Source organism: Ochlerotatus camptorhynchus, unplaced genomic scaffold (assembly GCF_037179485.1).
Source record: "Ochlerotatus camptorhynchus isolate MF236.1 unplaced genomic scaffold, CSIRO-AGI_Acam_v1.1 ptg000265l, whole genome shotgun sequence".
NCBI classification, from domain to species: Eukaryota; Metazoa; Arthropoda; class Insecta; order Diptera; family Culicidae; genus Ochlerotatus; species Ochlerotatus camptorhynchus.
Window position 1 is genome coordinate 79,372 of NW_027040755.1, and position 10,970 is coordinate 90,341.

Below are 10,970 nucleotides of genomic sequence, written 5' to 3' on the forward strand. Positions count from 1 at the left end.
ACATCTTTTCTTTTTCCCTGCAGGGGGTATTTGAATAGTATTAGGTTTTGCACCGTCGGGGTTAACCTCAATCTGATGACAGTTTAGTGGTACTGTTTACGTGGACTTAGCCGATTTTTTCTTGGGTGGATTTTCTCGATAATTTTTCAGACTGCAGTGAGATGTACACAGCATTTCTGCAATGTTCACGAACAACATCCTTGCAACGCGCTGTTCCTCGACAATTTTCAAGTTTAAATTCAGAAACTTTAGAAAATTTGTTTTTCGAAAAAACGACTAAGTGCTTGTAAACAGTACCACTGAACTGTCAAAAAGGTTCAGCCGTTTAACACTGAGTTCATTTGTGACGTCACGCTGCAGAACCTAATTATTTTTGAGTGCATCTTGTGCTGAATTTTTGTTGACCTTACTGAGTTGACCTAATCAGGTCTTCCATGTCAATTTTAAACAGCTGTCAAAAAAAATCGTTTCGTGTTTCTCCAGTTGATTGCACGCTACCTCGAATGATTGAAATTTGTGATACTTTTTGTGGAATTTAAACTTTATACCGAGTGTTCAGTGCCGTTAAACATGAATACCGCGGAGCGCATGTATACCATGGACGATCTTCCGCAGCTGATCGACGGCGTCAGTTCGGAGAATGTCATCGGAGTGACCCAGGTCATCGTGAATATGATGTCCCACCCGGCTTACGGGAACAAATACGAATGGACAAAGGACGATTTCGAGCTGGGCTGCCCACTGGGAAGGGGAAAGTTTGGGCGAGTTTACTTGGCTCGTGAAAAGAATTCCAAATTTATGGTAGCTATGAAAGTGATGTTTAAATCCGAGCTCACCAAGGGACGGGTGGAGAAGCAGCTGCTCCGGGAGGTGGAGATTCAGTCCCGATTGAAGTGAGTATCGACAATTTAGAACTCTATGCAATTTGCTCAATTCTATTGACACGATACGTTCAAGGGTATTTATTGTGTGCTACTATTTGGTTTGGGTGTTGGATCTTGTGTTCAAACCCTCTCCTTCCCATGATAGCACAGACACAATTTTAGACTATGAAACATCTTTTGTTTCAGCACTTTTTTCAAAAACGTACTTTTGCATCTCATAACAATGACAACTCTTAAAAGGAAAGGGTTGAAGATTTTTTTTTTAATAATCTACCATATTTTTTCAGGCACCCGCACATCCTCCGTTTGTACACCTGGTTTCATGACGAACGTCGCATCTACCTAGCATTAGAGCTTGCTTCTCAGGGTGAACTATACAAACACCTGAAAGCATCACCAAACGGACGATTCAATGAGCAACGTTCCGCCAAGTACACCTATCAGGTTGCAGACGCGTTAAACTACTGCCACGCAAACAACGTAATCCATCGCGATCTGAAACCGGAGAACATCCTGCTGACCGATGACGACAACGTGAAACTTGCCGATTTTGGCTGGTCCGCGCACACAAACTCCAACAAAAGGAAGACCATGTGCGGAACACTGGATTATTTGCCACCAGAAATGGTGGATGGAAAAAGCTATGACGATTCCGTTGACCAGTGGTGCTTGGGAATTCTGTGCTACGAATTTTTAGTCGGATACCCACCGTTCGAGTCCGAAACTACTGAAGCCACTTATGACAAAATTCGTCGTCTGGAGGTGGCCTATCCAAGATTCATGACCTCCGGGGCTAAGGATTTGATCTCGAAGCTACTGAAGAAGCCGAGTGGTTCCCGAATTACCCTCATTGATGTGATGAAGCACCCCTGGGTCAAGGAGAATATGGGAAAGTAGATCTTATACTACGCTCAGACTATAGCAGATATTACGTAATCAATATCTATTGCAAGACAGTCTACATTACGTAATATCAGCTAGTCTGAACGTAGCATTAGAGCAGTAAGTTAAGCTTTTGATATATGCATTTCTTTTAGTATTAGTCAAATACATGGTTTGTTAAGTTAACTATTCAGTGTTGTACGTACATAGCGTATTCATATCGATGACGTTCTTGTCGATGCGTCGAAAAGTCGCGTTGTGTCAGGTAAATCCCTGCAATTAAAATGGAGTCACGTCACTAGTGACAGAGAGTCACACGACTCACACAATAGGGGGAATGAGAGTGGATTGTAAGGACACCGTCTTGCTGGAAAACTGCGGATATGTTTCCTGTTCATAAAAGGGGAAGCAAACGCGACGTAAACAAATACCGGGGAATCACGTCGCTGAGTGCTGTATCAAAACTTTTTGAATTGGTTATCATAGAGTCCCTAAATGCGCAATATCTAAAATAGATCACAACTACGAACCTACTTTGCCTAACGTCTTACATCACAGACAGTTTGATTGCTCGGTCCTAAACGGACGTCATTTACACAGATCTTACGGCAACCTTCGATAAGCTGAACCACGAAATTTCGCTATCGCTAAACTTGATAGGCTAGGGATCGGTGGAAATCTTTTGAGATGGTTTCGTTCATACCTCACAGAGCGCCAACTGACAATAACTTTGGGTACTTGTCGTTCAGCAAGCTTCTGCGCAAAGTCCGGTAAACCTCAGGGTATCCAGCTGGGACCATTGGTATGTCTCCTTTACTTCGACGACGTTCACCATGTTACCACAGGCACGACTATCGAACGGGTGCATTGCGTGAAAGACTTGGGCGTTTTCTGGACTCAAAGCTGACATACTCACACCATACATCGTATGTCGTCGACAAAGCGTCCAGAACGCTTGGCTTTGTCTGCAAGATTACTAAGAACTTCACCAGACATTTACTGCTTGAAATTGCTCTATTGCTCTCTCGTACGATCTACGTTGGAATACTGCTCTACAGTCTGGACCCCGAACTACAATAAGGGGCCGAGCGAATTGAATCTGTGAAATGACGTTTTCTTCGCTTCGCGCTCCGTAAGCTGCCTTGGAGATACCCACTTCGTCTTCCAAGCTACGAGAATCGCTGCCAATTGATCAATGTCGAGCCCTTACGTATCCGAAGAGATGGTTTCAGAGCCTTAACCGTCGTCGATACTATGCAAGGAAGAATCGACTGCGAAGCACTTCTTCGAACTAATTATAGCTTAGGGAGCGCTATTTACGGCGTGCAGCGAGTGTTCAACCGAGTAGCGTCGATGTTCGATTTCCACTTGACACAGAATATGCATCGCCGAATATTCTATGCCTTTTTTGCTGACCGAAGGCGCTTGACGCCCAACAGCTAAGCGTAAAATTTTAGACTTATACATTTTTAGTAACTTTACAATGCTTTCCTTGTTATTTTCGTTTGTAACTGTAGTATATGTAGTCTGTATAACCTGTATTTTTTACAACACATCATCGGGACTATTTCTAGTCTGTTGATGCTAACATAACAAATACACAAATAAACACACCTGTTGTTGAGAGAGTGAAACAAGAAACTAAATTCCATGAATTTAATCCGTCGATGTTGTAAATTATAAAATTCCTAAGAATGAAACAGTTTTTACTGGTAATGTCAGCAGATTAATCAATTAAGTTTAAGTTAATCTTACTTTTAGTGTTTCTAGTTTCTCTAACAACTGTAATATTCGAATATCCCGCAGCTAACGACCTGTGTTTGTGTATATAATATTCGTTTAGTATTTAAATAGCTATAGAATTAAGGAATTTCTCACCTATGAGCTAACGACAGTACAATGGCATTCGTCATTACGGGCTGTTCAAAGCCTGGTTCTCATTGAATAACCTCCTTTTCGTCTAGATGTAGTATTATACGATATTTTCACTCTTATATCATTATCTTGTAAATAACTCACCTAAATTTAGCTTAATCCGAACAATTCAGTAGATGATAGTTCAAATTTCCGTAAATTTAGGAATAACCAATTTAGTATTAAGTACTTAATTGTCGTTTAACAAAAAAAAAACTGTAGATTAATTTGATTTAACGATGGCCGCTTTGTTGTTATTTTGCATCTCTTCGGGTGATGATTCATTCGTAGTGCTATTAATCCCTTGACCAGCGCTGGGTGTGGCGTACAGTAGCGGAGCGTTAAATGTGGGCACGGTCACGTTTGATTCTGACGGGGCGTAGTCAACACTCCCCCCGGAATGCGCGAAGGATCATCCAATAGCGTATTCGTCCTAACGCCTACGTCGAGCACAGCCAATGAAACCGCCGGGCGCTCGTATATTCCACCAGACGCTGTTTGTACGGTTGCCCAACGTACCTGTCCATCGGGAGCTTGATGCGTAGCGATAACTCTACCCTTAGGCCAACAATTTCGGGACAGCTTCGGATCGACGATCACTACGATATCTCCAACAGTGATTGGTTTCGCTGGTGTAAACCACTTGGTTCTACGCGTAATGGTGGGCAGATAATCTCTTACCCACTGCTTCCAGAACATGTCAGCCATGATCTGAGACTGAGCCCAACAGTTCCTCCGCATCACAGGACTGTCATCGATGGGAACCCACGACCTTAAGCCATTTGCTGACCCCAGCAGAAAATGGTTGGGCGTCAAAACGGGCGATTCATCGTCATCTACAGGAATGTCGGTCAGTGGTCGTGAGTTGATGGTATTTTCAACTTCCACCAACGCATTCTGCAACACTTCGTCGGTAGGTAGTCTGCTAGTTTGTACTTTAGCTAGGTTCAGCTTGACGCTGCGAATCAGCCGTTCCCACGCTCCACCCATATGTGGCGAACCCGGTGGGATGAAGGTCCACTGAGTGCAGCTTGAAGTGAATTCGTTCGCTAGCTTGTCATGGTCGAGTAGCTCCATTGCTGCTTTGAGTTCCTTGCTAGCAGCTTGGAAATTGGTTCCACGGTCGCTATAGATAACAGCGGGAACTCCCCTCCTAGCCATGACGTTCCGAATTGCCATTACACACGAATCCGTGGTCAGTGTGTGAGCGAGTTGCAGGTGGATGGCGCAAGTAGTGAGACAAGTAGCGAGGACCCCCCAACGCTTTTCAGATCGTCGGCCCACCGAGACTAGTATCGGACCAAAATAATCCACCCCCATGTAAGTGAAAGGTCGACTGAACGCAGCCAGACGTGATTGTGGAAGATCACCCATCATTGGCGGCTGCGGTCTTGCTTGATCATTCTTACACTGCTGACAATCTTTCCGAATGGCGTAGTAAGTCGCTTTCAGCCTAGGAATATGAAGAAGTTCGTTGATAATTGTAGCATGGTTCTGGTGGTTCAACCGCTCATGAGTGTCAGAGACAATCAGTCGTGTAATATGATGATGGCGAGGAAGAATGATCGGTTCAACTGCATCACGGTCAACAAATGAGCATGCCTTAGTTCGACCTCGGACTCGAGCAACTCCGTTGTCATCCAAGAAAGCACTGCGAAAGAGCGGGTCGTTTCGGACGATCTTCCTTTGCGGGTCTGTTGTAGAGTCGCGTGTGGATAACGTAGCGATTTCATCAGCGTAGGCTTCCGACTGTGCTAATCGGAACAGATAGTTTTCCGCTTTAGCCAACTCTTGCTGAATCAATGGTCCGCAGGTGCGTTGTTCCTTTCTCATGGAACGCCTAAGATTTTCTACGTAGCGAAATATGTATGCCGTCCGACGAAGAAGAGGAATCCACTTGGAATAATCTTGCACACGTATCACCGGATCCATTTGCATTGCGTGGATAAGCAGGTGTGGCCGAATCTCTTCATCCGTTGATTTTTTGAAGCTAGGGGTTACTGGCCAGCCATGTTCGTCTTCTTTCAGAAAATCTGGTCCACGGAACCACCGGCTATCACTGGAAAAATCAGGAACTCGTGTCCACTTTGTTCCTTCATCAGCGACGTTCTGCTTCGTTGGGACCCATCGCCATTCGTTGACGTCGGCCGATTCTAATATTTCACTGACCCGAAAAGCCACGAACTGGCTGTATCGCCGATGATCGGATGCCAGCCAACAGAGGACATCTTTGGAATCTGTCCAGAAGTACCGTTTGTAGATCTTGATGGAGAGGGACGCCAGTATAGTATCCGCTAATCGAACTCCGAGTAGCGCTGCTTGTAGCTCGGACCGTGCGATGGACAGGAACTTCAGTGGAGCCACTCTGGTTTTTGCTCCCGCCAAAGCGCATTCGATCACGTTCCCTTCTCGGAATCGGAGGTAAACTACTGCCGCAAAACCGTTTTCGCTTGCATCGACGAATGTGTGCATCTCTACTTCAGCTTCTACTGACGTCAATGATCGGTAACATCGAGGTACTTCAACAAGTCTCATATCCGGAAATACTGCCAACCACTTCAGCCACTTCTCAAACTGCAAGTCTTCAATTGGATCATCCCAGCCAACCGACGTTCTCCAAATTTCCTGCAGAAGCACTTTCAGGAACATTAGAAGATGTGCAATGAAGCCTAAGGGATCGTAGATCATCATCAGCGTCCGGAGAACCTCCCGCTTCGTTGGTCGATGGCTACCGGATAAAAGTGCTTCATCATACCGGGAAGACAATTTGTACGTGAAACAATCATTTGATGTGTTCCACCACATTCCAAGCACCTTTTCTGTCGTTGCCTCCTCGCCGATATTCAGATTTTTCTCCTCCGTTGCTGCTCCTTTCAACGTCGCCTGGACCATGGCAGAATTGGAGATCCAGTTGCGTATTTCGAACCCGGCATGTTCATGGATTTTCTTTACATCTTGAGCCAACTTCACGGCTTCTTCTTCTGTTTCCGTGCTCACGAGCATGTCATCGACATAGTGCCGTTTGATGATAGCGTCGACTGCGTCTGGGTAATCCTGTTCAAACTTCTTCGCATTGGTATTCTTGACGTGTTGTGCAGTGCTTGGAGAACAGCAGGCACCGAAGGTCATCACCTGTACAACATAGACACTTGGTTCTGACTCATCGTCGTCCATCCAAAAGAAACGCTGGCAGTGCTGATCTTCCAGCAACATTTGTATTTGGTGGAACATTTCTCTGATGTCACCGCATACCGCCACCCGGAACTCACGAAAACGAATCAGTACGGACAGAAGCGATGTTAATTGATCGGGGCCCTTCAAGAGAACTGAGTTCAGTGAAACACCGTGCACAGTGGCTGCAGCATCCCACACTAAGCGTATCTTTCCAGGCTTGTTGGGATTCATCACTACGAAAATTGGCAGGTACCAAATTCGAGCATGCGATTCGTGCAGTTCTTCTGGAATCAATTTTCTCACATAGCCCTTGCTAATATGTTCGTGCATCTTCAATTTAAGTGCCTCGGCAAGCTCGGGATCCTTAATCATCCGAGTTTCTAAACACTTCCAACGTCTGAAAGCCATCCCTTTACTGTCCGGAAGACGGACGCGATCGTATTTCCAGAGAAGGCAAGATTCGTAACGGTTATTCATAGGACGTGTCAGAGATTCCAACAAAGATTGCGCCCGCTGATCTTCCTTTGAAAGAAGAAGCTTGCTTGGTTTGATGATTCCGAGACTATCAAGCGCAAAGTATGATTTCATCGCTTTATGGAGGCCATCGTCGTACTCCCGATTACACTCACAGGTTTGAACGCTGTGGTAGTTTAAGTATCCGATTCTATCTTGCTTGCCAGTACAGTTACCATAAACCATCCAACCCAAGCGCGTCTTTACAGCGATCGGTTCGTTTGGCTTTCCTTCACGACTCTTGAATCCGTGTCCGAGATCGGTGTTATCCAAACCGATTAGAATTCGCGGACTTATGTCATGATATGATTCAAGCGGTAATCCAGACAGATGTGGATACTTCCTCTGCAACACGGAAAGCAGCAACGTTTGTGGACGAATTTGTAGAGAAGACATAGTGTAGACTCCGGCCAGATCGTACTTCTTTGAGCTTCGCGCCCCGGAGATTTGTAGATTCACCTGTTGCGACTCATTCTCTAACTTTCGAGTACCGCCAGTCCACTTTAAGCACAGAGATTTTTTGGGTCCTTCAACGCCTAATTCCTCTGCCAAACTCTGCTCCATAAGAGTTAGCTCAGATCCATCGTCGATAAACGCATAAGTCGGCACAACTTTTTTTGGTCCGTACAATACGACTGGAACGATGCGGAATAGCACTGTGGACTGTCCCTGATGCAAATTGCAGCTTGGTTCTGATCCTTCCGAATGTGGAAGGCAATCAGTAGTATGTTGCGATGTCGATTGTGTTGATGTTTGATGGTTCACCGGGTTGTGGAGTAAAGGATGGTGCAGGTACGTACATCCGTTTGTACCACATTTCTTCTGTTGTTTACATGAGCCATTGTGCTTACGAAGACATTTGCGGCAAAGTCTGCACTCCTTCACAGTTGCCCACTTCGAGTCGTAACTCAAGCATTCGAATCTACTGCACTTCGCCACGTTCGAACAGCTTCCCTTGCACACTACACATTCAGCTTCGACAGTTTCCTTTGGTGCAATCGACTTCGGCTTGGTAGACGCTTCGGTCGGTTCCGAGCTGCTGGACTCTGACTCAGAGTGAAGATTTAGAAACCCATCCTTCTTGGTACCACGACATCGCTGATCACGACTTGTAGTAACCATCACTGAACTTACATCCTCCGCTATAGTGTACAGCCACGCACTGAAGTTTACAAGATCTGGGTTTGGGTTATTCCGAACAAACCTCGCCCAGTCTAATTTTAGGCTTGACGGCAACCGCTCTACTAATTCGTATCGGAGTGATGCGTTGAAGACAAAGTCGTCTACAGCACAGGCTCGGATTGTCGCAACCATATTCTTCACAGCCAGTGCAAAATTCACCACCGTCTCGAGTTTCTCCATGTTTGGTGGAGGTAGACTCCTGATCTTCTTGACGATCGACTGGACAATTGCATCTGATCGCCCAAAAAGCATTTTCAGAGTCGACACAACATCCGCTACGTTTGACGGGTGAAGTAGCTCGCATCTTACTGCTTCCAAAGCCTTACCTTTCAGGCACTTGCGTAATCTCAGCATATTCTCCTCGTTCGTGAAACCACACATCTGTGTGGACGAATTAAACGTAGAGTAAAATAGTGGCCAGTCCTCTAGTGTTCCGTCAAATTCAGGCAGATCCTTGGACACCGCCTGCCGTGCTGCAATTTGGTTCCGGTTCAGAATGCAGAATGTTTCGTCTGCGGTTGTTGCTGCCGGGTATAATCTCGGATTAGTCGATTGTTTTGGAGTTGAATACTGACCTGGAGCGAACTCGTTGACATTGATACCTGCATTAATGGAAGGAACGAACGATGGTCTGGCATGTAATTGTGGCTGCGCTTGCTGCGGGTAGCCACTCTGTGCACTAGGATTTGCTTCAGGTGCAAGCGGTGCTTTAGCGTGAATATTCAACTGTCCAAACTCAGGAATATCAGCTGCTTGTTGGCGAAAATGTGTATTCGAAATCTTCCTATGGAAGAACGTTGGTTTATCGTGGAACTGCGAATGTGCAGTTTGCCAACAATGAGCATCCGATGAATGAAGTTCGTACTGCCTTTCTGGAGCTGCAACCGACGTGGTGGATGACTGGCATGAGTGATACTGCTGTTCAGACTGCAAAACTGGCTCTGACCGACGCTGACCGAGTTGATTCGTACGGAAAATTGATGGATTTCGCTTGCACTGGACGACATCTGAAGCTTGGTGCTTCTCAGGCCTATCCGACGTGTTCGGTGGCCAATTCGTCTCCTGCGTTACTGATCCAGAATCTTCCCCTTGGTGTTTCGATTCAGCTAACCACTCTGCAATCCTCGATACATGATCTTCGACGTCATCGACCTCGGTTGATGTTTCGCTACTGTACTCCTTAAGTACATTGTACCTTCGTTCCAGAAAACGCTTCTCCATCTCGAACTCCTCTTCCAGTCTTTTCAGCTCAAGTTCTTTCAGCCTTCTAGCCTCACTGCGAGAAGAACTGGCTTTGCTCTTGGTTCGTACTGTATTGGTCTTCTTTAGGGGGGGATTTTGTTGTTGCTGACCAGTCGTTGTGGTGGAAGTACTGGTGAGGGGAATGAGTACGTCCTTACATTCCGGACAGACCCAACTGACGTTGGCGATATCTTCTGAAACTTCCACACATACGAAATGGAACCATCGATCGCAACCATCACACTGCACCATCTGATTATCATCACGCTCTTCACACAACTGACACTGGTAATCACGATTTCTTCTAACATTGCGAATAGGGTTACGTCTAGCAGCGATCACGGTACCAGCGTTGTTTTTCTCGACATTGACAGCGTTTCGGTGTGGAATTGCCCCAGTTCCTTGGGGTTGTGTGATATTGGCAACGTCAGCATTTTCCTCGCCTATGATGCTAGGAGGGGGTATGACCACAAACGGAGATGTGCCACTTGCACTGGTTCTCGCGGTTCCTGGGACTAGATTGTCTCCGTTTTCCCCTATGTGCCTTGGTGTTTGCGTTGCAATGATCGTCCGTGTGGAACTTGACGATTTCAGCGACATAATAAAAGAATTTTATAAATTGTTGTTGAGAGAGTGAAACAAGAAACTAAATTCCATGAATTTAATCCGTCAATGTTGTAAATTATAAAATTCCTAAGAATGAAACAGTTTTTACTGGTAATGTCAGCAGATTAATCAATTAAGTTTAAGTTAATCTTACTTTTAGTGTTTCTAGTTTCTCTAACAACTGTAATATTCGAATATCCCGCAGCTAACGACCTGTGTTTGTGTATATAATATTCGTTTAGTATTTAAATAGCTATAGAATTAAGGAATTTCTCACCTATGAGCTAACGACAGTACAATGGCATTCGTCATTACGGGCTGTTCAAAGCCTGGTTCTCATTGAATAACCTCCTTTTCGTCTAGATGTAGTATTATACGATATTTTCACTCTTATATCATTATCTTGTAAATAACTCACCTAAATTTAGCTTAATCCGAACAATTCAGTAGATGATAGTTCAAATTTCCGTAAATTTAGGAATAACCAATTTAGTATTAAGTACTTAATTGTCGTTTAACAAAAAAAAAACTGTAGATTAATTTGATTTAACGATGGCCGCTTTGTTGTTATTT

At 44.9% G+C, this 10,970-nt stretch overlaps 2 protein-coding genes across 2 annotated transcripts; one reads left to right on the top strand and one right to left on the bottom strand.

Annotated features, from left to right (window-relative positions):
• The first annotated feature begins 496 nt into the window (after positions 1–496).
• aurB (aurora B) lies at positions 497–1,889 on the top strand. Its single transcript, XM_065227046.1, has 2 exons — positions 497–893; positions 1,172–1,889. The coding sequence occupies exons 1-2, from the start codon at positions 571–573 to the stop codon at positions 1,779–1,781; spliced, it is 933 nt and encodes a 310-aa protein (XP_065083118.1). The 5' UTR covers positions 497–570; the 3' UTR covers positions 1,782–1,889.
• A 2,148-nt stretch (positions 1,890–4,037) lies between these two features.
• Positions 4,038–10,391, bottom strand: LOC135705265 (uncharacterized). Its single transcript, XM_065226887.1, has one exon. The coding sequence runs from the start codon at positions 10,389–10,391 to the stop codon at positions 4,038–4,040; it is 6,354 nt and encodes a 2,117-aa protein (XP_065082959.1).
• Positions 10,392–10,970: the final 579 nt, after the last annotated feature.

Bases quoted from the DNA above. Each gene is read 5' to 3' on its own strand.
- aurB (XM_065227046.1), top strand. From the start codon at position 571: ATGAATACCGCGGAGCGCATGTATACCATGGACGATCTTCCGCAGCTG. The intron at 894-1,171 runs GTGAGTATCGAC...ATATTTTTTCAG, and splicing joins GAGATTCAGTCCCGATTGAA to GCACCCGCACATCCTCCGTT.
- LOC135705265 (XM_065226887.1), bottom strand. From the start codon at position 10,391: ATGTCGCTGAAATCGTCAAGTTCCACACGGACGATCATTGCAACGCAA.